Source organism: Prionailurus viverrinus, chromosome A3 (assembly GCF_022837055.1).
Source record: "Prionailurus viverrinus isolate Anna chromosome A3, UM_Priviv_1.0, whole genome shotgun sequence".
In the NCBI taxonomy this organism is placed as follows: Eukaryota; Metazoa; Chordata; class Mammalia; order Carnivora; family Felidae; genus Prionailurus; species Prionailurus viverrinus.
In genome coordinates, this window is record NC_062563.1 from 100587923 (window position 1) to 100614858 (window position 26936).

At 47.9% G+C, this 26936-nt stretch overlaps 1 protein-coding gene across 4 annotated transcripts; it reads left to right on the forward strand.

Annotated features, from left to right (window-relative positions):
- The first annotated feature begins 112 nt into the window (after positions 1–112).
- Positions 113–25243, forward strand: ELMOD3 (ELMO domain containing 3). Of its 4 annotated transcripts, none has more exons than XM_047853069.1 (13): positions 113–172; positions 1277–1554; positions 5888–5965; positions 6412–6481; positions 10389–10457; positions 11466–11554; positions 12576–12704; positions 13005–13128; positions 13380–13502; positions 15115–15245; positions 23333–23409; positions 23682–23809; positions 24289–25243. In XM_047853069.1, exons 2-13 carry the CDS (start codon positions 1504–1506, stop codon positions 24489–24491), a joined length of 1272 nt encoding a protein of 423 aa, XP_047709025.1. In that variant the 5' UTR covers positions 113–172; positions 1277–1503; the 3' UTR covers positions 24492–25243. The 4 variants fall into 4 exon arrangements, with proteins under 4 accessions (XP_047709025.1, XP_047709024.1, XP_047709026.1 ...); XM_047853068.1 differs by having other exon boundaries at positions 117–292; XM_047853070.1 differs by having other exon boundaries at positions 117–292; positions 12579–12704.
- Positions 25244–26936: the final 1693 nt, after the last annotated feature.

Genomic DNA, 26936 nt, shown 5'->3' on the forward strand with positions numbered 1-26936 from the left:
CATTTCCTTGGGCCCAACTGTAAGGAACTAGCCTAATGTTGCTGGGAGTGACTTCTTAACTTGCATTACTTGCTTATTTGACAGAATTTTTGCTCTTTTCTATCTCTGATACAGATACTAACTGTACCTGTTGAAACCCCCAGAGTTCCAGCCAGACCTGAGGCATTAGCAGGTGTGTAAAGCTGGTCATACTTCTACGCTGCTTGATTCATTTCATACACAGAAACAGAAGAGGCTGCTTGATGTCGCTCTTACCATACCTGCCTGTCACCTTCCCAGCGTTGGCTGATGTGTGAGTGTTTTGTTATATGGTGTCATGGAGGTCAAGGAGAAGGGAAGGGAAAGGAAAGGGAACCAGATGCTGAGACCCCAGAGGATACAGTGAGAGAGAGCTAATTCCTGAGGTACCATGACCACCGAACACTGTCCTCCCCCCTTAATTACAGTTACCCACACGTCCAGCCTAATAGCCAGGAAATATTCCCATTCTTGGTGCTGGGAATCAGTGCATCTTGGCAGAGATTCTCGTTTGTTACTGGCAGCCAGTTCTTAGGGAATCCGGATCATGTTCCCACAGTGGGGAGCTGACTTCAAAGAGAGGCCACCCTCCTTCCTAAGTTACCCACATCTGTGAAGCGTGATTGTCAGTCAGTGGTGGACTGTCTGCCCACCTATGATCCAGATTGTTGTAACAGGCATCCATGATGTCTAGCTCCTCCATGGTAGGTTATGGGCCTGTCCAGCCCCCTTCCCAAGGCAGGCTTGTAGGATGACCGCCTTAGAGTTAGCCACACTGGCTAACATGTACCATATTGGCGTTCACTGGCAAGGCAACGTGTTGGATTTTGATTTTCTATCATCATAGGAACCAGGCCTAGTATTCTAAGCCCCCAGACCCAACCCGTGTCTGAGACTTAAGCAAAGCCTAAGCATTTCAGCTAAGACCACCCACCAGGACGCCACCCTTTGATAAGTTGCCCCCAAATCCCAGTGACTTCATGGTTAGAACTGACCCTACCACTTAACAGCAGTGCTTCTGCCTTCTGGACACTTGAGAATCCAACCCTCAGACTCCTACACCATCCCCTTCTTGTCATCGGGTGGCACGGATAGTAAGAGTTAGGATTTGGCTAAAGCAGCTGATTTATTCAGAATAAGTTTCTTGCTTAAAAATTTTTAAAGTCAATTTTTCTTAACAGAGGCTTTACCGAATGATGAAACTAGCTTTCTTTTTTTTCTTTTTTCTTTCTTTCTTTTTTTTTTTTTTTTTAAACAGTGCTGAGACTTCAGAGACTTCAGGGACTTCTTTCAGTACTCGCAGAAACCTCCCACACCCTGGTGATGGCACACAGGGACTGTTTTCCTACTCTTAGTCTGAATGACTGCCAAGAAGGAAGGCAAAGGCGGAACAGTTGGGTGTCAGGCTTTCTCCATACTTCTAATCCTTATTAAACTCCTTTCTGAGCCCAAGGACAAAGCTCACTTAACAAATGACTTTGAATCATGAATGAAAACTCTTGCTCTTTCCATGAGAAAGAATTAAGAGATGGACAGGTAAGCAAGTACTTCGATTTAGGGAAGAAGGTGTTGGTTGGGGATATATTGTTAATAGTGGTAACACAGAGGATGTATCACTAGAATGTAGAACTTTAGAAATGTTACAGGAAAACTTTCATTATAATGTTCTTTGTTCTATTAGGAGAAGCTTCTATTCATTCACCTCTGGGTCAGTTGCCTTTGCTGGTAGCTTATGTTCTAAGTGGGTCATGGGATTTTGTTTTGGATTTGCTTGGGTGAGAGAAGAAGTTCAATGAGGAATCCCCCAAGGTATTTGTGACTCATCAGTTTGTTACTGTATTGACCCTTTGCCACACATATGCTTTGGCTTGATTATCCTCAGGACTCGGAGTCCAGGGTGATGACTTGTGAGTCTGGGAGCTGACTCTACCTCCCTTTCTCCCTCCCTTGTCCAGAAATGGTCTTACAGGGACCCTGTGGGATTTATTAGCCTCTGGGATAAAGCCTTTGTCTTGGGAGTCCAGGAAGGTTTTCTCTACTGTACTACAGAGAGAAGCCTTTGGCCACTGGAAGGGACTGAATTGGAGAGGGAAAGGAAGGATGAAATGAATCCTGAGTACACAGACCCCTACAGGGAGTTGTTCAGCATAATGAATCATCACATATTTTTGAGAATGCATTTTGTGCCAAATACTCTGCTAATGGGTGTCAGAAACAGGAAAGAAGTATAAGAGAAGATTCCTCCACTCAAAGCAGCAGAGTGTGATTTAAAGATAGACTGTGTTGGGGGGAAGTAAAAATTCTAGGTACCGGCCACCTGGGTGGCTCAGTCGGTTGAATGTCTGACTTCACATCAGGTCATGATCTCACGGTTTGTGAGTTGGAGCCTTGCATTGGACTCGCTGCTGTCAGCACGGAGCCTGCTTCAGATCCTCTGTCCCCCTCTCTCTCTGCCCTTGCCCCCACTTGTACTCTTTCAAAAATAAATAAACATTAAAACAAGAAAAAAAAACTCTAGGTACAATTTCAGCATACTCACAAAGAAGGAGTCACAAGACTTACTACTTACAGACCCCAAAAACGTGGCAGGGGTGAATGTGCAGAGGGGGCAGGGAGCCGAGGTAAGGGTGGTCCTCAGTACCAGATCATGAGCAAGTACCCCTATTGCTCATAAGGTGGAGGTCACTGACTTCTCTTGGGCTCAACTCTAAGTGATTATTTTCAAAGATGCCCCAGAAAAAGCAAAGCAGGCACTCGTAGCAGGAATCCTAAGCCCGGGTCCCTGTCTAAATGTCCAGACTCTCGCTGTAAGCAGGTTTGTCGTACTGTCAGCCCTGAGGAAGCAACTCAGAAGAGCTGTTTCCTCATCATGCGGGCCTTTGGCAGGGAGCTTGTGCCGCCCACAGGACTGGCTGCAGGGCTGAGAGAAGGGGAGAGACCCTTGTAGTGTGGCCCCAGTGGGTAAGGTAGGCCACCTTGAGGAGATGCAACTGATCTTAAAGGGGCCAGAGGACACAAGAGGTGGCGGTAGGGGCGTATTCTGGAGGAAAACCACACAACCAGAGGGATGGAGGCGAGAGGAACTACAGCAAGCGTGTTCACGGGGGCGAAGTGGGCAATAACAGTGAGAAGGCATCGGAGTACCTGTGTGACTCAGTTGGTTGAGGAGCTGACTCTTGATTTCGGCCCAGGTCATGATCTCACAGTTCATGGGGTGGAGTCCTGTGTCGGGGGTGGGCTGACCTGCTTGAGATTCTCTCCCTCTTTCTCTGCCCCTCTCCCGTCTTTAAAAATAAATAAGTAAACACTGTCAAAAAAAAATTCATGAGGGGGCATCATGAGGCCAGCGACAGAGGAGTTTTTTCAGCCATGGTGTGTTTCGGCAGCCATTCCTGTGTCCTCGTCATAAAAGAATCAAAGCTCTGTTTAAGGAGTAGTAGTTGGCAAACGTATGTGAGAAGGATTAGAGTAACAGAATAAGCTGGAATTCTACAGCTTTGACAAAAGCACTGATTTTTTTTTTTACTAGTTTTAATTAGTTTCTTGTGTTTATTTAAAAAAAATTTTTAATGTCTATTTATTTTTGAGAGAGAGAGACAACGCTAGTGGGGGAGGGCAGAGAGTGAGGGAAACACAGAATCCGAAGCAGGCTCCAGGCTCCAAGCTGTCAGCACAGAGCCCGACACGGGGCTCGAACTCACAAACCGCGAGATCATGACCTGAGCCAAAGTCAGACACTTAACCGACTGAGCCACCCAGGCGCCCCTCTTTTATTTATTTTAGAGAAAATAACACATTCACATGGCTCAGACTCCAAAAAGCATGGAGGATGTATCTATAGTGAAAAAACTGCCTTCTACTCTTGTGCCCCGGCCACCCAGTTTTCTTCTGGAGGCCAAGTCACTGCTTCTTTGGGTGTAATTCTGGACAACGTCTTGGCAGAGCGAAGCAAATATATTTGTGTATTTTCTGAAAATACACATGGTAAAATAGCATATATACTCTGCCCTTTGCTTTTTTCACTTGATATATCACGTGGATCGTTCCATATTGTCCACAAAGTACTTTCTTATTCATTTTCTTTATGGCTATATTGGATCTCGTTGAGGTAATGTGCTTTCATTTGTTTAGCTAGTCCTTTAGTGGGCATTTGGGGTTTTTCTAGCCTTTTGCCATTACAAACAGTGCTACTGTGAACAGTGCTATAAGCATATCATTTTGCACACGGACAAGTATATCTGTTGGGTAAATTCCTAGAATGCAGTTGCAGACCCAAAATGCACAAAGTGTATCTGATTCTGTCACATATTATCAAGCTGTAGGGATGGAAACAGTTTACCCTTCAGAGTGTTCTAACACTTAGTTCGCTAGCCGACACAGCGTGTTATCACACTTTTTGATATTTGCTGATATGATAAGTGAAAAATATTATCTCAGAGTAGATTTTTAAAAATTTTTTTGTTTTAATGTTTATTTATTTTTTTTATTAAAAAAAATTTTTTTTTCTTAATGTTTTTATTTATTTTTGAGACAGAGACAGACAGAGCATGAGCGGGCGAGGGGCAGAGAGAGAGGGAGACACAGAATCCAAAGCAGGCTCCAGGCTCTGAGCCGTCAGCACGGAGCCCAATGCGGGGCTCGAACTCACAGACTGCGAGATCATGACCTGAGCCGAAGTCGGACGCTCAACCGACTGAGCCACCCAGGTGCCCCAATGTTTATTTATTTTTGAGAGAGACAGTGTGCGAGCAGGGGAGGGGCAGAGAGACACAGAATCCAAAGCAGGCTCCAGGCTCTGAGCTGTCAGCACAGAGCCTGATGCGGGGATCGAACTCATGAACTGTGAGATCATGACTTGAGCTGAGGTTGGACATTTAACCCAGGCACCCCAATCTCAGAGTAGTTTTATTTGACATTTCTCATATTTTTTTAAAGTTTATTTATTTATTCTGAGAGAGAGAACAAGAGAACAAGCGGGGGAGGGACAGAGAGATGGGGAGAGAGAATCCCAAGGAAGCTGTGCTCACGAACCATCAGATCATGACCTGAGCTGAAATCAAGAGTCGGTTGCTTAACTGACTGAGCCACCCAGGTGCCCCTGACCTTTCTCTTATGAGTGCGGTTGAGCATTTTTTTTGTATGTTTCAGAACTATTCGTGTTTCCTTTTCTGTAAGCTGTCCATATCCATGCCCGTCTTTCTACTGGGTCGGGTTTCTTTCCCTAACTGATTTGTAGGATTTTATTTCCAACATTATTAGTAAAATTAGCCCTGTATTGGTAATCTGAATTGCAAAAGTTGGTCAAGTGGTTTTTTTTAAACTCTGATGGGGCAAGGTTTAGCCAAAGGTAAGGAAACTGCCTGACTGAGCTTTACTTACTCAGAGCCCTGAGATGTTTCATGGAGCCAAGAAATCCGAGATAGCATTAACTAAGCTTTTTGCAGTTTTTCTTAAGACGAGATTAAGCAGGGGCGCCTGGGTGGCTCCGTCGGTTGAGCATCCGGCTTCGGCTCAGGTCATGATCTCTCAGTTTGCGAGTTCGAGCCCCGCATCGGGCTCTGTGCTGTCAGTTCAGAGCCTGGAGCCTGTTTCAGATTCTGTGTCTCCCTCTCTCTCTGCCCCTCCCCCACTCACACTCTGTCTCTCTCTCTCTGTCTCTCAAAAAATGAATAAACATTGAAAAAATTAAAAAAAAAAACCAAAAAACCAGATGAAGCAGAAGTTTTCCCTTACAGTGTTCCTTGTAGTTGACTTCTCAGGAGTTCAGCCATTTTTGTGCGTGTGGTATTGCGAAAAGGTGTGACATTTAAGCTGTCAACTTTGGAAGACCTATATGTGCTCAAGAGGTTGATTCTGCTTTGTCTTACAGGTTGAAAGTGTGTGTGCTGTGTGTCCTCCACCATATGACAAGGAAAACGGTGTTCTTCAGGCTTTCAGAGGAATTCCTGTACGTATCACCCAACTCCAGTACCTCCTGCCAATGCAGGCTTTTGTTGCAAGTTTGTGGTGCCGGGCACACAGCACGGCACAGACCTTGCTTCCAGGAACTCACACTTGGGAGCAGAGGTGTGGGGCACAAACTTGCAAAACAACCTCTAGCCAGTAAGATAATTGCGCTAGTGAAGCAGACTGTAAAGTGCAGTGGGAATACCAAAGGCACACCACAGTCTCAATGGAGTGACGTGAAGTTTTATTTACTCTTCAAGGAGAGCACATGCTTGTCCCCACATCGCGCAACTTGTACCTCAGAGCGGGAGTTTTCCATGTGCTTCTCTTTTAAGATTGGCTTTAATCAACCCATCCTTCTGGTCTCCAGTTCCAAGGGTGGGAATTGGTTGTGTGGACGGAGGGGTGTGGATTTGCCCTCACACTAAAGGTCAGCTGCCCCTACAGATCTCAGAGTTGAAGAACCATGGCATCCTCCGGGCCCTGACCGCAGAAGCGAATGGATGGGAGCCAGGTGGTAAGGTCCCCTTCAGGGCCCTTGGAGCCTGGGTGGGACCCAAGTCAGAGCTCCCCATGTCTATTCTTCATCATTTGTACTTCTTTCACTACTTGTCCTATACAACTTGATAGATTTATCATTCTTCAAGGAAAATTAGAATCAACTCTGGATTAGGAGTCAAAAGGCTTGAGTCCTGATCTAGCTCTGCTCATGGCTTACTGTGTACTTTTAGGCAAGTCATATCATCTTTGTGTCTACAGTGGGAATATCAATGCCTCCTTTATCCTCAGAGGGATACTGTGACAATAAAATGATTTCAGTGCATGTGAAAAGCCTTAGAGAAAGTATCCTATTTTATCGGCTTTATGATTCTCTCATGTACTGTATTTAAAGCTCATTTCACTTGCTGATTTATGACACAGAAATGCCCACTCATAGTTGAGAAACACCAATTCTGGAATCCCATGTCTCTGGGTTAAGTGCTGCTTCTGCCCACCAGCTATAGGATCATGAGCCACGTTTCTTAACCTTCTAACCTTTACTTACTTCATCTATGAAGCTGGGCGTGCATCAGACAGAATTGCTGTGTAACAGGAATTGTGTAAGGAATAAGTGAGCTAAGTAAGGTAAAGTGCTTAGCACACAGACTATAAATCTGTCGTAAGTGCTCATTGTATTGTCATCTTTAAATTCCGCAAACTGAAAATATAATCTCCAGAAATATGGGGCTTGCTAAAAATATTCTAATGTAGAAAAACTATTTGGAGATCTATGAAGTTTCTTCTAATAGAATTTTAACAGGGCACCTGGGTGGCTCAGTCAGTTGAACATCTGACTTCGGCTCAGGTCTTGATCTTGTGGTTCATGAGTTTGAACGCACTTTGGATCTTCTGTCCCCCACTTTCTGCACCTGCCCCGCTCGTGCTGTCTCTTAAAAATAAATAAACATTTAAAAAAGAAAAAGAATTTTGGGGTGCCTAGTTGGCTGAGCTGGTTAAGCATCCGACTTTAGCTCAGGTCATGATCTCATGGTTTGTAAGTTTGAGCCCCATGTCGGGCTCTGTGCTGACAGCTCAGAACCTAGAGCCTTCTTCGGATTCTGTGTCTCCTTCTCTCTCTTTGCCCCTACCCCACTCACACTCTGTCTCTCCCTCTCTCTCAAAAACATTTTAAAAAACCCAGAATTTTATCTTCACTGTGTGAGGACAAACCTAACATTTATTAGACATCTTGCTTTAAATGCTAAAATATTTTATATTTCAGTACAACTGGCAGCTATATGCCAGATATTTTTAATCGCATTGAGTGATTACACTTTTCTTCCAGATTGCTCTCAGCTCATTTAAATTGATAGGCTTATGAGGCACCTGGCTGGCTCAGACATAGTGTGCAACTCTTGATCTTGAGGTCATGAGTTCGAGCCTCACGTATAGAGATTACTTTAAAAAAATAAAATTTTGGGGACGCCTGGGTGGCTCAGTTATGCGTCCGATTTAGACTTAGGTCATGATCTTGCAGTTTGTGAGTTCGAGCCCCACATCAGTCTCTCTGCTGTCAGCGTGGAGCCTGCTTCAGATCCTCTGTCTCCCTCTGTCTCTGCCCCTCCCTCTCTCTCTCTCAAAAATAAACATTTAGGGGCGCCTGGGTGGCTCAGTCAGTTAAGCGTCTGACTCTTGATTTCAGGTCAGGGCATGATCTCACGTTCTGTGAGTTCAGGTCCGTGTTGGGCTCTGTGCTGAGTGCAGAGCCAGCTTGGGATTCTCCCTCTTTCATTGCCCCTCCCCCACTTGTACACGTGCTCTCTCTCTCTCAAAATAAATTTTAAAAAATAAACTTAAAAAGACAGAAACTTCTTAAAATAAATAAACATTGAAAAAATAAAATCTTTAAAAATTAGATAGATAGATAGATAGATAGATAAGCAAGCTTACTAACTCAGCAATGCTGTTTCCTGTGTAAGTGAAAGAGAGCCCAAATAAAGGAGGCAGTTGAAAGAGGAAGAAAGATAAAGACCTGTGCTAATGTGAGCTGCATTCACTATCCTGAAGATTTGTGTTTTGCCTCCACTTTTTTCTGTTAGTCAGGGGGGCATTAGTATTTAATGTCAGGATCATCTTTGGATGGAAGAGGAGTCTCCCTGGTTCCAAGAGGAAGGGGAGGAGATGCTCTTGCGTGCCTTGGACATCTGTCCCCAGTGTTTAGGCACCGGAGTGCAGTTGCCGGCTGGGACCTTATATTTCCTACTGACCAACCTGCAATCTCGGCAGATTCGTACACCTTCCTGGTGAGGTTTCTCCTCCTGACTCACAAGCTTCTGGCAAGTTCTTGGTAGGTGAGGGTATGTGGGGTGAAAAGTTGACCAAGTTGCTTGGAACGAGGGCCTGTGGTGTGAAGAGTCCGTGAAGCTGGGCGTTGGTGAGGGTGAGGGGTGACGAGGCCCTCGTCAGCACCATAATGAGCAGTCCCCACTGCCACTCCACTCTTCTCTTTGTTCAACCGCTTTCTCCCTCCTTTGCATCTCCCTGGGGTCCAGCATGCTGGAAGGAAGTTTTATTTTTTTCACCATCCAAGGTCAGGCAGTCTGTATCCTGGTGAAGTGATCTAGCTTGGGAGCCCTGAGGCTCGGGGTCCCAGTCCACTCCAGACGGGGGCTGGCAAGATTGAATTTCCTAGAAATCCAGACCCATGTCCCCTGTTGCCACTACCCACTGCTCCCCTGGACCTGAACCCAGGACTGTCAGTAATGCTAGCTGACACATACTGAGTACCCATCTTTGGGCCACATTCTGCCCTGAGAAGCTAAGGAGTCACGCCCCTCCTCGTGGCAGTGAGTGATGGCACATAGTCCGTGCCTCGCCCACGGAAGCACCGCTGGGGAGCGGCAGAGGGAAGGTGCCCGCCGGCACTTGGCTCTGGAGTGTGCTGTCAGTAACAGCCCTCCATGGCTTCCCAGCAGCACTCTCTTCCTCGATATCTGTTAGTGGTTTGAGTTTCTGGTAGCATTTTATTGATTTTATTTTATTAGCAAGTATATTTTCAAAACAGTTAATTGTCCTGTGCTATCCTCAGTCAAGACTGCATGGCCGAGAGGAGCTGCCCCCTCACTTTTACCACTGGAGGTAGAGGCTGGAGGGGTCGTGATTTGGGGTCTTGGACTCAAGTGTCTCTGTTTTCTCCATTATTTGTTGATTTCCTCTCTCGCAAATGGGAAAAGCCCGCGACAGGACGTGCCACCAGCAGTCTGGGCTAAAGAGTGACAGCTGTGGTTTGGAGAAAGGGCTGGGTGGTGGCTATAGAGAACCTATCTTGCTGCTTGTTTTCTCCTGCTTTTCCAGTGCTTTCATTCATTTAGCAAACATTTGTTTGTTGAACACCTGCCCTGGGTCAGGCACTGAGCTAGGTTCTGGAGAACCCTGTCCTCATGTAGCTCCCAGTGTAGTGGGAGAGACCATTCCAGCACCGACGAGCACTGGGTGTCAGGACTTTACAGAGGAGTGACTCCCAATCCAGATTTAATGAAGTCAAAGAAGGTGTGTGGGTGAGGGCCGGCATCAGAGTTAACTGGGGTGCTGACTTTGCGGTGGCAGAACTGTCTGTGCAGAGGCACCGAAGGTGGGAGGTGTGGAGGGATTCTGCATGCCCTACGGGACAGCTAGAGATGCAACAGAGACCCAGACTGTGAACGTATTTAGATGCTGTGCTGAAGAGTTTGGGTTTTATCTTGAGAATTATGGAGAATCCCTGGAGGGTTTTGAGCAGGGGGCTGACATCAAAGGGGGCTGCCTTTTTGAACGTTCACGCTGGCAGCCGTGTGGAGAGGGTACCTGAGGGCAATGAGATCCAAGACAGGCAACCAAGGCGGGGGCTGCAGCAGCGATCCAGACATACCTAGATCTCAGAGGGTCTCCCTTTCTCACTGTTACAGCTGTGAGTGTGGAGGTGCTCAGAGCCCAAGAAGAATGGGAAGCTGTGGACAACATCCGGACGGAGACAGGTAACCGCGGGAACGGCACTGTCTCCACACAGCCCAGCTGCTAGGAAGGGTGCCATCCACATGTGTGGCTAACATTCTTGTGACTCTGAGATTAGGAGACAATTACTGAGCATTTTCATTTTAGCCCTTTGACATAGAATAAAACATCTTCCCAAATCCAGAGATGATGACATTCTGCCTCTGGAGGAAATGGGAACGGATGCCATGGGGAAAGGGCTGCCATCCACTCACACCTGAGAGAAGACAGGGAGGACCTTGGCCAGGGTCATCTTCTGCAGGGTGATGAGATTGGGCAGAAGGATGGAGGCCAGCGCCAGGGTCCCTGCCTAAGGTTGTTCACTGTACGGGGAGGTCTCTGGAGATAGGGGCTGAAGCCACCTGCTGGATGGCTCTGAGGGCTGGGTGAAAATGGTCTCACTTCCTTTTTTGACAGGTTTGGATGGGGCTATAAGAGGGTAGAACTGGGACCCATACCTGGCTTGAGCTTCCCTGGGGCTCCTGAAAAGTCATTACAATGGACTGTATCAGTCATCACCTATATTTGCTAACTGATAACTAATTCCCTGTGGACAGTACCAAAGGACAGAAAGGGGGTCATTCACATATAGGGTGTGAGAAGGGGCAAAGTAGCAGTTAGGAAAGGCCCCTAAACAGACCTTGGCATGCTCCCACGGGGCACCTACTCCAGTCAGTGAGTTGCCTCCTCACAGATGAGTGGAATTTAGGGACCCTCCCCCCCCCCCCCCCCCCCCGCAGGTCAGATCTGTCCCTACTCAGCTGCAGAGGTCAGCCTAGCAAGCCTCTGAACAGCCTGGTCTTAAAAGGGAGCTGGCCCAGCAGATAATGGTAGCCCCTTGAAAAAGAATTGGTTTTAGCTGTAGGTATCTGACGTTTGCAACTGAAGGCCAGCTTTTGGCTTAGAGGTGACAACCAGAGGGCCCTCAGTAAATGTTCGCTGATGGAATGACTACTGTTATAAATCCTGGAGTGTCTTCCCCTTTGCTATAGGTCAGGCCAGCTCAGACCAGCCTGGGCAGCTAATCTCCTTCAATGAAGCCCTGCAGCATTTCCAGACTGTGGACCTCTCTTCCTTCAAGGTATGAAAGTACTTTCGGCGTCTCAGGCAAAGCACCTTCTTCCCAGGGGCCAGGTTTCTATCCCACACTGGGCAAGCTAGATTGAAGCTTCCAGTTGAGGACCCTACCTCACCTAAGAAATCTTAGAGCACAGAATCAGGGGTAGCTAAGGACCCATGCTTCATACAGGACCCCAGTGGCCTTTTTGGGACTGTGCCCCAGAGTTCTTATGGCCCTGTCATACAGAGGTCTGTGTTGCGGCTCCCTGTTCTTCCTCTGGAATCAAATGCTAGATAGCTCCTTAGGGAAGCAAGGCATCCTGTCTAGAAAGCTGAGTAATCCATGGCCATTGTAGGAAAATCTTCTGTTCCCTCAGGGAACCAGAAGTGATTTGAGAATTTTAAAAATATGTGAGGATTTTAAAACATTGAGGAGAATTTTAAAAACATTGAGGAGAATAAAAGCTCGAGGGCTTTCTGGGGCGTCTTGAGTGACTACGAGTAATTTTAGAGGATTGTGATTGCAGATCTTCAACCTAAAACCAGGTTTAAGAAAGGCTGCAAAGACAAGAATCAGGTTGGTTTTTAGGACCCAGAGAGCCAGAAGCTACCAAAACCAGAAAATTCTAATAGCTGTTGCAGTGGCCCTTGAGGCATAAGTCAGCACGACCTGGTTTAGGAGGTGCTGGTTGTGGTATGGACAGAACGCTCCAGCTACCCCTCAGGTATCCGGCTCCAAAAAAGCCCCCACTAAACACGCCTCCCCACTGGTGCCCTCACCCTGGAAGTTGAGAGGACCTGCGAGACTTTATAATTTATGTCCTTTCCAGAAAGAGATAGACCTACAAAAGGGAAAGCCGCCCTGCCAGGAAACCTGGCCTGGCTTCTGTCAGACCAAAGTGGGGGTCCCCGCGTCAGCCATCTCTAGCCTCCTTGGCGGTCGGTGGAATAGATAGCTCTGGAGAAACCCGGAGGAGCAAATGTAGACAACAGGCTAATAATGCCTATATCTCTTTCCTACTCACAAAAATCCTGGGGGCCAGAAGAGCCTGTCTCCAGAGATTGAGCAGGTGTTTCACAGCTTCGACCCCCTTTCCCTGGCCCACAGCCCAGCCAGGTCGTTGGGGGAGCTACTTCTTTCTGCAAGAACAGCCCCTGTACTGATCCTAAAGGTCAGTTTATTAAGGCAGGTGAACTCAGAGGGGTGCCTGGGTGGCTCAGTTGGTTGAGCATCTGTCTCTTCATTTCGGCTCAGATCATGACCCCAGGGTTGTGGAATCGAGCCCTGCATCGGGCTCTGCACTGAGCATGGAGCCTGCTTGGGATTCTCTCTTTCCCTCTGCCCCTCTCCCCTGCTCATGCTATCCCTCTCTCTCCCTAAAATTAAAAAAATAAATAAATAAAAATAAATAAATAAACAAACAAGCAGGTGAACTCAGCCCTCTGCTCATTGCCTGCGATTTCCTCCCCAGAAAAGAATTCAGCCAACTATTCGAAGGACTGGGCTCGCTGCCCTCCGGCACTGTCTCTTCGGGCCTCCAAAGCTCCACCAGGGCCTCCGTGAAGAAAGGGACTTGGTCCTGACCATTGCTCAGTGTGAGTGCATGGGTGCTGCATCTGTGGTCAGGCAGAGAGCACTGTTGGCCCACCTGTTGTTGAGGCTAAGCCAGAGGTCTTTCATGTACCATGTTGTGGGGGAGAGCGGGAGCCGCGGGATGAAAATGTGGGAGAACACAGTGACAAGTACAGTCCAGATCTACCTTGTGTCAACCATTTTCTGAGAAACACTCAGTCATCCCTTCAGAGGCCAGCAATCCGACGGGGGGGCGGGATGTGTTTTTGGGTAGGTGGCCTGGATAACCAAGACCCAATGCATGGCCGAGTCCTCCAGACCATCTATAAGAAGCTGACTGGCTCCAAGTTTGACTGTGCCCTCTACGGAGACCACTGGGAAGATCTGGGCTTTCAGGGTAAGAGACAGGAATGGTTCATCTTTTCCTTGACCCCTGATTCCACCACTAGAGCAAGAGCCCAGACAGTCTTCTTCTATCATGCCAACACCCTGAGACTGGATATCTTGGGGGGAAGCATTCCAGGAAGGGGGTATGGGAAATGCAAAGGCCCTGAGGTGAGCATGTTCACTATGCTTGAGAAATAGCAAGGAGTGTGACTGAAGTGAAAAGATCACTTGTGGCCTTACAGGCCATTGTCAAACATTTACTCTAAGTGAGACAGAAAGCATCAGAGTGATAGGATTTGGAATCTAGTGTTTTCTTTTTCCTCATTCCTTTTAACACAGATAAAAATTTTGCTTTATGCTATTTTATTTTTTGAGTGAAACGAAATGATTTCAGCTGTTTTGGGATTATACAACTCTTTTTTCAAAATTGTATCAAGTTACATTTATATAGAATAGGAAAATGTCTTCATTTAAAAAGGAAGTTTTAGGAGCACTTGGGTGGCTCAGTCAGTTAAACATCCCTGCTCTTGATTTTAGATCAGGTCATTATCTCATGGTTCGTGGGTTCAAGCCCTTGGGATTCTTTTTCCCTGTCTCTCTGTCCCTTCCCCACTTGTGTGTGCACATGCTCTCTCTCTGTCTCTCTCTCTCTCTCTCTCTGAAAATAAAATAAATAGGAAATTTTATGTACCTATAACTACTTGGTCCATTGGCATTGACAGTATGTTTAAATTCCTTTATCCTCCCTCATCTATAATATAATTATCTTAAAATTTTCCTCTATATGCAATGAAAATCATGTCAGTGTTACGATTTTTGTTTTAACCATCAAACAATTTTAAAAACTCAAGAGGAGGAGCAAAGTCTGCTGTATTTGCCCGTATGTTTACTCTTTCCATTGCTCTGTCTTCCTTTTTGATATTCTGAGATTTCTTCTTTTATCATTTCCTTTCATTTTCAAGAACTTCCTTTAGCCATTTTCTAAAGTAGTCCTGCTGGTGATAAATTAGTTTCAGGTGTATAATAATAGTGTTTCAACAATTCCATCTAGTACTCAGTGCTCATCAAGATAAATGTACTCTTTTTTTTCTTTAAGTTTATTTATTTATTTTGAGAGAGACAGAGACAGCGTGAGCAGGGGAGGGGCAGAGAGAGAGCGCGCAAGAGAGAGACAGACAAGAGAGAATCCCAAGCAGGTTCCTTGCTGGCAGTGCGGAACCTGTCATGGGGCTCACACTCACTCATGGAACCGTGAAATCATAACCTGAGCTGAAACCAAGAGTCAGACACTGAACCGACTGAGCCACCCAGGCACCCTGTTCGGCCTCCGCTGATGCCACTGGCTAAGAGGGACACAGGTACCAAATTACACGACTCATTACAGGAGTCCCATGTAGACTTCATTGACATCGCAAGGGTAGGGGGGCTCACTCCCAGCTCCCAGTTTGCTGAAACTACCTTGGTGGAACTACGGGGCCCCTTGTTACAGTCAGGCAGGGATGGAAGTCCAGACTCCCCACTTGGCCTGTAGCAAAGGTAATCAAGTCCTTGAAGCCCACGGGAGGAGGGACTTCATTTGGCATTGCTCGCCATCCCCCTCCATGTCCTCATCTCTGTTGCAGGAGCGAATCCGGCCACAGACCTGAGAGGAGCAGGCTTCCTTGCCCTCTTGCACCTGCTGTACCTGGTGATGGACTCGAAGACTTTGCTGATGGCCCAGGAGATTTTCCGCCTGTCTCGTCACCATATTCAGGTGAGGCTTTGCTGGGAAGCCAGAGAAAGGGCTGTGGACCCAGGATCCGGGTGCATGGTGCTCCTGAGCTATCAGGAGAGCCTCACGGGGGCTGTCTCTAGTGGTTGAGGGCTCTCAGGACAACTGGGGCCAAACCAGGACCAGGCTTCCCCCGCCAGCCTGACCTGTGCTGGAATCTGAGCTCTACCACTTGTTAGCCTGTGTCTCAAGCAAGTGCTTTAACTCCTCAGAGCCTTGGTTTTTTTCATCCATAGAATGGAAATCAGCTGGATAGTTGGGAAAATTAAATGAGGTTGTATACGGAAGCACTAGGCGTAGCTGTGATATTAATGTGTCAACTCATTGTCCTCCCTGAGGAAATCCCTTCAACAGTATTAGTAGGTTCTCCTGACCCTAAAGGAGAAGAGTTAGCCTTTATGTGCCCCAGAGGAGGAGATTTGCCTGTGAGGGTCAGGTGACACATGGTCTTACTGACAGGCCAGAAGTGGCTTCCTGTAGCCCTTGGTCTGTCCAAGCCTTCTTTGGAGTTAGGGTTCACGTTTTTCCCAGGTAGTAAAAGGTGGTAGTTCTACCATTTTGTTTTGTTTATTTTTTTTAAAGATTTTACTTTAAAATAATCTCTACACCCAATTTGGGGCTCAAATTCATAACCCCAAGATCAAGACTAGCATGCTCCATGAACTGAGCCATCTAGGTGCCCCATCCCACCATTTTAGAAAACAAATTTGACCTGTTTCCTGCCATTCATCTATGCCAGATGCATGGAACATGGAATTCATCCACTATACAAAATATTTTAAGTTACTTATTTATTTATGTATTTATTTTGAGAGAGACTGAGCAGGAGAAAAGCAGAGGGAGAGGGAGAGGGAGAGGGAGAGGGAGAATCTTAAGCAGGCTCTGTGCTGTCAGTGAACAACTTGACTCAGGGCTTGAATTCACAAACTGTGAGATCATGACCTGAGCCGAAATCAAGACTCAGACACTCCACTGACTGAGCTTAACTGACTGGAGCCCCCACGAAACAAATTTTTATTCAGCATTCCCTATGCTACTTATTGTGCTTAGTGCTTGGGATACATCAGAGAACAAAGCAAAGATCCTTCTAGCACAGAAGACAAGGCAGTGAGACTAACATGTAAATGAAAGATCAAGTATGCCCAAAGGTGGTAAGTGCTAAAGGGAAAGAACAAGTAGGGTAAGGTTAGGGTGCTCAAGGTAGCTCTCATGAGAGGGAGGGACTTAAACTAGACCTTGAAGGAGGTGAAGGTGTTGGCCCTTCACCTGGAGGAGGGCACTCCGCGCAGAGGGAGTGACAAGAGCAAAGGTGCTGAGGAAGGAGTATGTCTGGCATGTGAAGGGATAGCAGGGAACCAGCTGGAGTGGAAGGAGCCCAGGAGAACAGTCGGGAGGGAGGTCATACGGCTAACGGGGACCAGATGGCAGAGGGCCTGGTAGGTTATGATGAGGACTTTTGATTTTACTCTAAATAAAGTGAGGGTTTTCAGCAGCCTGGAGTACATGATCCAACTCAACATTTTTAAATGTATCCTCTCAGTGGCTAGGTTGAGAATAGTCTGTAGGGAGGGCTTTTATAATCCAGTCAGAGATGATGGGTGTTTTCAGAGGAGGTGTTGTGAAGTAGTCAGATTCTGGATATGGGATCTTGAGCGTATGGGCTTAAGAAAGTACAGCTAGTTGGGGTACCTGGCTGGCTCAGTTGGAAGGGCATGTGACTCTTGGTCTTGGGGTTATGAGTTCAAGGCCCATGTTGGAGGAAGAGTTTGCTTTAGAAAGAAAGAAAGAGAGAGAGAGAGAGAGAGAGAGAGAGAGAGAGAAAGAAAGAAAGGAAAGAAAGAAAGAAAGAAAGAAAGAAAGAAAGAAAGAAAGAAAATAGAACCAGCATATTTTTCTGATGGATTGATTATGGGTGTGAGAAAAAAAGATTTTTAATCTGAGCAACTGGAAAGATAGAGTGGCCATCAACTGAAATAGAAAAGAGAGAGCAAGGTTGGGGGGTTCAGTCTGCCATACAAATTTTATTTTACTTTTTAAGTGTCCATTCACTTATTTTGAGAGAGAGCACAAGTGCAGGAGAGGCGGAGAGGGAGAGAGAGAGAGAATCCTAAGCAGGCTCCATGCTCAGCACAGAGCCTGACACGGGGCTCAATCTCACAAGTCTTGAGATCATGACCCGAGCCAAAATCAAGAGTCAGACACAACCGACTGAGCCACCCGGACGCTCCGCCATACAAATTTTATATTGAGGTTATGCATTTTTGGTAAGAGCACCACAAAAGAGCAGTGGCCTTCTCTGTGCCTCAGCTCAGGAGCACGTAATGCCAACATGTCTTACTGCTGGTAAGGTTAACCTTGATCATGTGGTTAAGGTGTCTGCCAGGTTTCTACACTGTAGAGTTATTATTTTCCCCCTTTGTAATTAGTAACTGTCTTGGGGAAGATACTTTGAGACTGCGCAAATACTCTGTTTTTATATCAGCGTATATAGATATTTATCTTTTTCTGTGGGTTATAACCCAATAGTATCGTTACTTATTTTGTTGCTCACATTGTTTCAAGGTCTTCGGCCATTTTCGGAGCTCTTTCAGGTGGGCACCTGTGCCCTTACAGTGTGCCCTTTTCTGAGCGCTGTTTAGCTTTCTGGACTGCAGAAAATGCTCTGGTCTCATCTTGTATTTTCCCCATATGATTTCCAGGCCTGGAATCACCCACTTCTCTAAGGAGCTCTTGCTCTTTTAGTTGGAGAATGACATTTAGAAAGCAAGTGCTGAGGGCCAGGTGTTCTCACCGCTAGTAAGTTCTGACCCTTCCAGGCCCTCTCTGTGGACACAGCCTGGAATACACACATGTGCTACAGGTTCGTTCCCAGCCCTGATAGGGGAGGTCTACGGAGGCGAGTGTACCTGTCCCAGCCCTGGTGCAGGAAGGTGGTGTACTTTGATACTGCCTGAGGGAGGGGAGCCTAAGAACAGTGGCTGAGCATCAGACCTGCAACACTTGCATCAGATCATCTTACCCTAGAGGGTTGGAGGTGGGCAGGCCTGAGTTGCCAAAACAGACCGTTGCAGTAACAGTGTGGCTGGCCATGTTTTGTGGTTCTCACAATCTCAATTTCTTCCTTCTTGTCAAATGAGAAAGTAATTCCAACCCTGCAGAATTATTCTAAGTTAGAGATAAACTATGTAAAGTGCCAAGCAACAGCCATTCAGTGAGTGTTATCAAAATAACTTAAAAAATTTTTTTTGGAAGTTTATTTATTTTGAGACAGGGCAAGCAAGGAAGGGCAGAGAGAGAAGGAGAGAGAATCCTAAGCAGGCTCTGCACTGTTAGCGTGGACACGGGGCTTGATCTCATGGTTTGTGAGATCATGACCTGAGCCAAAATCAAGAATCGGACACTTAACAGACTGAGTCACCCAAGTGCCCCTCGACGTAATTGATTTCCGTGAGTAAAAATACACGTTATACATCTTATGTGTAATAATACATACATAAATACATCTTATGTTTTTAAAGTCAGTTGAATACATATCTGTGTGTGCATGAGGGCATACATACACATACACACACACAACTGTTAGTAAAGTAGATGCCTTTTTAATTTTTAATTTACTTTATTGTAGTGTGTGTATATGTGTGTCTTAGGTGGATCCCTTTTTTCATCCAAAACTTCTTGAATACAAAACAAGTTATCATATGGTTCCTGCCACTGGGACACTTTTTCTTTCTTTCTTTTTCTTTTTTTTAATTGTTTATTTATTTATTTGGAGAGAGAGAGAGAGAGAGAGTGAGAGAGTGTGTGTGTGTGTGTGTGTGTGTGTGTGTGTGAGCGGGGAGGGGCAGAGGAGACAGAGAGAGAAAGAGAATCCCAAGCAGGCTCCACACTGTCAGCACAGAACCTGAGGCAAACTGTATGATCATGACCTGAGTCAATATCAAGAGTCCGATACTTAGCCAACTGAGCCACCCACGCGCCCCCTGGGGCAGTTTTACATTTCTGATGTCTACTGAATATCTCTGTATCTTTGGGAGGAAAAGCACCCATTAAATTTTAAGGCTTCATTTATGCCTGTCTGTTCCAGGAAACACTGGAAGAGGCAAGAGTGGGACTTCACAAGTATCTGGTCTTGAGATATATCAGGGGCCTCACAGGGTGAGAATGTGGGCATGTTCTGTGGTCTTCACCATGCAGGGAGGTAATGTCTGGATTAAGTTTGAGAACTGTACCTGGTAGCTTATGCCGTGGTCCCCTCTCTTGAAGTTGAGGAGTACCTCAGCAATCCAGCCCCTCATTTTAGAGGCATGGAAATGGAGACCCAGAGAAACCAAATGACTTGCTGAAGGTCCCACGGCTAATTGGTATTTCCTATGAGTTATCTCTGACCTCATTGTCTCCCTTCTTGTGATGTACGAAAGCTCTGTTGTAAGAGCTGCCTACAGGAAAATGGATGCCAGGGTGGAGGGTATTGCCAACTCCGAATATCTCATTTGTTTTTAAGGACAGGCTTGAGGGAGGTGAGGGAGCAAGCCATCCAGATGTCTATGGGAGGGACATCCCAGGCAGAGGGAGCAGCAGGATGAGAGAGAGAGTACTGGGTACTTGATCTGCACGGACCCAGACTGACTGCTTTGACCAGTCCGTTTCTCATCCCTTCACCGGCTGGCCTTTATGGAACTTACTGGGGATTTATGTTTACTCCACAATATGCATGTTGGCCAGTAAGATGGAACAGCAGTTTAACCTAATAAGAGGGCTGGTATAGGCGTCAGGAAGCTAGATCTTGGCTCCATCTGCAGTATTATTATGGGGCTAGGATCTAAGTCACTTAACCTCTCCAGGCCTTAGCCTGCTCTTCTATGAAATAAGGGGCTTGGCCTAAACAATTCTAAGGTCCCTCCCAGATTTATTTTAAAATTCCTTGAAGTAAAAGCAATGCCAAGATTTTAAAGTAAAGCTTCACCTCAAGCCCTTATGAACCTTGAAAACACCGTTTTCCAGGAGGCGTGTGCGAGATCAGAGTAACAGCTGGGGGCCAAAGCTCTGCCAGCAGCTGGTCCTGTTCTCTCCTGAGGGGAAACGTAAAGCCCCACGTACCCACGGTACATCCTGCTAAAGGGGAACTGGCAAAAAAGTACAAATGCCAGCGTAGGGGGGCAGACTCCCACGAATCCCAGCAGTATGGAAGTGTTTATCCCACACCATGCGGAGAAGGGGTGCTGTCACAGACACCGAGGGGTGCAGGGCACATCGGGCTACTTGCTGGCAGGCGAGGAAGCACCTTATGGTAATGCTTGCTCACATACACACTTTAATAGCCTTCCGCGCACTTTCCATGCCTTGTTTCATTCTGCCAACATGACAGGCCTGCAAAGACGTAGGGTAGAGATGATCCTTGTAGATCTCTTTTCCAGGCAGAGAAATGTGAGGGTCAGAGAGGTAAAGCTAGTAAGTGGTGAAGTGGGGCCTGGGACCTACACCTCCTGACAGCTAGCCCAGCAGTGGGCTCCTCATAGCAGCAGTCGTCAGCCGGCAGCTCACTTCAGAGTCACCTGGGGGGTGCAGGTGCCCAGGCCCCTCCCCAGACTACTGAATTGAATCTCCAGGGATGGAGCCATGTCAGCAGCCACCACAAAAGACGATCCGGTCTTCTTTGCATCAGTATTCAAAGGTGGTTAAGCCAGAATGTGAGAGACAAAAATGTCCAGGTCTAGCTTCCTCCGCTGTCTTTCAGTCAGTTCCTCAACACAGCCTCAGTGTAGTATTTTAGCTCTAGGCAACACTTGTCAGGGGCCAAGGAACTGCTGAAGAAAAGGAGGCATTTAGATCTGAATTCCAGTTTTTCACTGCTTTTTAGTAAGTGGGCTCGGTAACAGTGTTCTCAAGAGTGAGCAAACACTGGGTTTCGATCCTCTGTTAATTATGTTGCTACCATATTCTTGTTCCCGTGTTTATTTTTAGACTGAAAAAAGTCTAGGGAGGGAGGAATCTTATATGAGTATATATGGTAATTAAGTAGGCAATACATGAAGGTATAAATGCATTGCTGCTGACCTCAGCTACTCATGTTGAGGAAAGGATAATTATGAACATTTGTTAACACTTCCTTAGGCCGACACTGTGCTTAGTATTTTGCATATGCAATCTAATTGCTCGTGACGATAACTCTGTGAGTAGGTTGTGGAATAGATAATAGAAAATGTGAACTGTAGGTAATAAAACCGATCTCATAGCGTTTTTGTAATGAATAGTGACTCGACTCCACCCAGCATGGCCCTTTTGTCAAGGTCCCCAGGACCACCCCCCAGGTTCGATGATTGGGAAGATTCACAGGACTTGGCCTATAGTCACACTCATAGCTATGATTTAGTCTAGCAATAGGAAAATCAGCAAAGGGAAGGAGTGCGTGGGACAAATCCACAGGAAATCGGGCGTGAGCTTCCTTCCAAGAGTCTTCTTCCCGGTAGAACCACATGGGAAACACTTAATTCCTCCAGTATCGAATCATGCAGCACAGGAAATGTTGCCAGCCAGGGCAGCTCACTAGAGATTCAGTACCCAAGGTTTTATGGGGGCAGTCGTGCACACACCCTCTGTGTAGCACACACCAAAATTCCAGAGTCAGAGAAAAAGCAGACATTCAGCATAAACCACATTGTTTGTACAGTTAAGGCACATGAGTCATCCGGAGGGGGTGGTGGAAACCCTCCCAAAATCCAAGTTCCCAGGTGCCAGCCAAAGGCCACCCTTGCATGCAGGTTTTTCTAAGGACAGCAGTCTCAGGTCTGGTGCATTAACTCTTTCCTGCGTAGTCCTCAATGTTATTTCCTTTTTGGTTTTAAGAAATGGGAAAGCTAAGTCTCATAGAGTTCGGGTGGCCTTCCTAAGGACACACAGCCAGCAGGCGTCCAGGCCAAGATCTGGAGCCCAGATGTCATGAAGACCCCAAGAAAAATCTTTGCGGAGCCAGAAGACCCTCTATGGTTCAGTGCTGTCAGATAGAACTTTCTGCAATGAAGGGAATGTTCTTTATTGGCACTGCTCAATACAGTAGCTACTCAGCACAGATGGCAATTGAGCACTCTATATATAACGAATAGGACTCAGGACTTCAGTTTTGTTTTTCAAAAAATTTTTAAGTTTACTTATTTATTTTGAGAGAGAGAGAGAGAGAGTAGGGGAGGGGCAGAGAGAGAGGGAGAGAGAGAATTCCAACCAGGCTCCCTGCTGTCAGCGCCGAGCCCCACTCGGGGCTTCATCTCATAACTGTGAAATCATGACCTGAGCCGAGATCAAGAGTCAGACGCTTCACCGATTGAGACCCTCGGGCGTCACGGGAGTTCAGTGTTTTTTCAACTAAGGAGTTGAATTTTTGTTTATGTTTGTTTGTTTGTTTATTTATTTATTCATTTTGAAAGAGAGAGAACCAGCAGGGGGAGCAGAGAGAGAGAAGGAGACAGGATCTGAAGCAGGCTCTGTGCTGACAGCATAGAGCTTAATATGGGGCTCAAACTCATGAACCATGAGATCATGACCTGAGTCGAAGTCGGACACTTAACCGGCTAAGCCACCCAGGTGTTCCGAAGAGTCGGATTTTTAGTTTTGCTTAATTTTTAACTAATTTATATGAATTTTAAGTTTATTTACTTATTTAGAGAGAGCACAAGTGGGGCAGGGGTAGAGAGAGAGAGAGAGAATCCCAAGCTCAATGGGATGAGATTGGGAGAGCCCGATGCGGGGCTGGAACTCACAAACTGTGAGGTCATGACTGGAGCTGAATTCGGACGCTTAGCCGACTGAGCCACCCAGGTGCCCCTAATTTTTAACTAATTTAAGTCGCTCTTTGTGGCTACTTGCTACCCTACTGGACAGCACAGTTCTGCATCATAATGTAATGGCTTTTTCTTAGGGGAAGCAGATGGGATAAAGAGACTTTGGCTCTTGTTCCCAACTAAGGAGTGTACTGATCTGTGTGTGCCCCTCAGGGGGTGTCCTTGGGTATGTGCAATGGTAGAAACTAACCTGTAAAGAGCCGGGCTGCCACTGACCCTGTGCCCGCTCCATTCCAGCAATTCCCCTTCTGTTTGATGTCCGTGAATATCACCCGCATCGCAATCCAGGCCTTAAGGGAGGAATGTCTCTCCAGGTGAGTCCCCACGCTGGTCAACCCCAGCCAGCTGATGAGAGCGACCCAGCAGAGCCCGGTTCCCTCCCACCCCCTGCCCCATTCTCCCAGCCCCTCTCCCAGAGCCCCAACAGAGTCCAGTCCCAGCAGAGTCCAACCCTACCCTGAGGTGAAGGCTGCCTGAGGAAAGGCTCCCTGGGGGAATGGAGGGCAGGAGGCACCTGGCTGTCAGCGTGTCTGCTGCGGGGTGGGTCACCCCCCCCCCGCCTCCCCCCCCCCCCCTTGTGCTATAGGGAGTGCAACCGGCAGCAAAAGGTGATCCCGGTGGTGAACAGCTTCTACGCCGCCACCTTCCTCCGCCTCGCACACGTTTGGAGGACTCAGCAGAAGACCATCGCAGACTCCGGCTTTGTCCTCAAAGGTGTGCTCTTTTGTCTTGACCTAGGAGGTCTGAACTCCTAGGGTCCCCAGGTTCAGGGACCCCAGGATAATTGCTAGACTGGTTTGGGTTACAGTTCCCTCCCCCTCCTCCCGCCCCCCCCCCCCCATTCACATTTTCTCAAACTCCAGCTTCCCAAAGTGTCCATCAGCCCACCCTCTGGAGCCTGCCACCTCTCCTCCCTTTCTGACCTCAGATCATATTTACTGAATCAAAAGCTGGGTCCAACGGGTGGACTGACCATTCAAAGTCGAGACTGCCCTGGTCAAGGTAGAATGTGCAGTTCCTTGTGGCTTCCCTGGTCCGTCAGCCTCCCTCTCTGGAGAGCTCTCCACCTTGGACCCTTTCACCCTTCTCTCCACAGGGTCTGGGTTGGGGGGTGCCCCCAGAGCTGCTAGGCCTGGACTGGTGTGCAGCCCAAAGCCCCCTCAAGCCTTTTGTTCTCCATTCCTCTGTTCCAGACTTGGAGGTGTTGGCCAAGAAGAGCCCGAGGCGGCTGCTCAAGACCCTGGAAATCTACCTGGCTGGAGTGTCAAAGGGACAGGCCTCATTGTTGGGAACACAGAAGTGCTGTGGGCCACAAGCCTCTCACTCCAAGGATCTCACCTTCACAGGCGTGTGTGACCTGCCACCACATTCATCCAAAGGCACGCGGCTGATCTGACCAACCGGAGGCTGACAGAAAGACCCAGCTGCTGGGCCACGGGGGCTTTGGAAGGGCACTTGGCGCATTATGCCAAGTGTATGCCGGCTGGACCTCCTTGGCGAATCCAAGGACCCTCACCTGTGTGAGACATTAGGGACAGTTAGACTCATCCCATTCCCCACAGACCTGCCTCCAGAGCGATGAACTTGCCATAATTGGAATTGAGCTACTTTAGAGTTGGTTTCCAGGTAATCCCAGTGAGTGAACGGATCATGAGGCAGGAAAGCCCTACCTGGATGTTCTACATATCTGTACATTGAAAGATATGCCCACACAGAGGTGCCAGAATTCTGACTCCCTGGGCGGCAGGCTCTCAGGCCCCGGGTGCCCACAGGACAGGGACCCTGTGGCTAGAATTCGAAGGGAGGAGCAGTGGCAGCAGCCAACAGGGGACAGCACGAACCAGAGCAACAGGTCTTCCTCTTCTTCCTCCACCAGGCTGATATGGGGCCCCTCTGGGGTTTCTGGCCTTGCACTCACCCCATCCTCACGTCTCCCCATGCCTCAGCCCCGCTGTTGAGGATACAGAATCGGCTTTCGGCTGGGTGTCTCCACTGCCGCCTATCCCCACTGCCCACCAGCTGGGCACCCCACTACTGCACAAACCCCACCCCATGAAGGTGTGCGGTTGCCACCAGGGATGGTTTTCTGGCCTGGATGAAGGAGGAGGTTCACACATCGGCAGTTTTTGAATAAAAGAATTGTCCTAGGCCAAGGGCCCCAGGTGTTTTCCTCCAGCCTGGTAGAGCCAGGTGCTCCAGCCCAGTGATGGCACCGGTCCTGGGCTCCAGGAGAGAAGGGTGCTCTGCCCTGGCCAGGCCCCTGCTGAGGGCATAGATATCCATTCGTACTTACAGGCCCAGAGACTCCTCGCACACTCTAGCCGGTGGGCAAGGTGGCCCTGACTCTTGTGAAGATTGCTGTAAGGCATCCACAGATTTTCCTATATGTGCTTCTGGGGAAGCTCTGTTGTTCCATTCCTCCAGGCCAGGGTTTCCTTCGCTGGGCAGCAGGGGGCAGCCGAGACCCCACTATACTGCTCTCCTGTCCTCTGTACTCCCTCCAGTAGACCCACTGAAGACCACTGTCCAGGCCTTGCAGGCCTCGCTAAGTCTAACCCCCTGGAGCTGGGGTCCATCACAGAGGTGGGGATGATAGCCAGCCACCCAGGCAGGAAACGGCAGGGACCTCCCCACTGCTGTCAGCAGGATGCCTCGACTCTGCAGTTTGCCTCGCACAGCACCATCTTGGCCAGACCTGAACTAATCCTTCGTCTGCTTTTCTTCCTCCAGTCCGGGTGCTTAGCTGGCCTGCAGGGGGCCAGGGAGCTTTGTTGGGCTTGGTGGAGCCAGAACACGGAAAGGCTACAGCTCAGCCCCCACTTCAGAGTCAGGTTCCATAGTTCCCTTCCTGCAGATTCCTTCCCCTGGCTCTCAGACCGGAAGCCTAACTCAGCCTACCCGATGGTGAATGCCCAGGCTGCAGCGTGCTCAGGGAGCAGTCTGCATGGGCCTCTAGCTGAAGGAAAGGCAGTCCTTTCTAATCAAGTCACTCCCCGTGTAATGCTCTCCAGGGCACTCAGCTTCAGACCTTGGGACATTACCAACAACACAGTCCAGGGATTAAGTTGTGGTTCTGTTGGGGAAGGGCGAGGGGGGGCCGAAACACTCTGAAAGTGGATGCAAAAATCTTAACCTGTGCTTTTTTTCTTGGGAAGGGCCTACCTAGACCTTCCATGGGAGACAAAATGCTTCACCACCCTAAAAATGTCGGAGCCATGGATTTGGTGCAGCCCTCACTCTCTCCTTTGCAAATCATCCCTGCACATGCTGTCTGTATAGGCTGACAGCTCCACCGAGGGCAGGCTGGGGGTGCTATGCAGGGGAGGTGATTTTTCTGTGCTGCTTTGCACAAAATCAACAAGATGAACTTGGTCAGAATTTGTTTGGGATGGAAGAATCCAGCAGGTCAGAGCTCAGAAGCCACAGAGCCCTTAGAGCCCAGGGGTGAGGGCAGGTCAGGATAGTCACAGCCCTGCCTGGCCTCATTAACTGGAGTCCAGGCTTACCCATCCGTGCTCTTTCCCACCCTAGATCCTGCCCCCCAGGGTGGGGCCACATTGGGTGACTGTGTTCTCCTCCTATTTAGCTATCTAGGCTCTTTGATATTCCAGCCATCACACCATTGCACAAGAGAATGAACTAAGGTCTGTCTTTTCCTAGACAAGGAAAAGCAACTTGCCCAGGATGAAATAGAGGCAGAGTGTAAACCAGAACCTGTGACTCTCCACACTAGTGTGGGGCTCTCCCCCAGCCCTACAGGGGCCCTGTGGTCATTGGCCTAACATGATACGACGTGCCTATGAGGTGACAGGCCAGACTTCTGCACAGCAGTGAGAAGCAA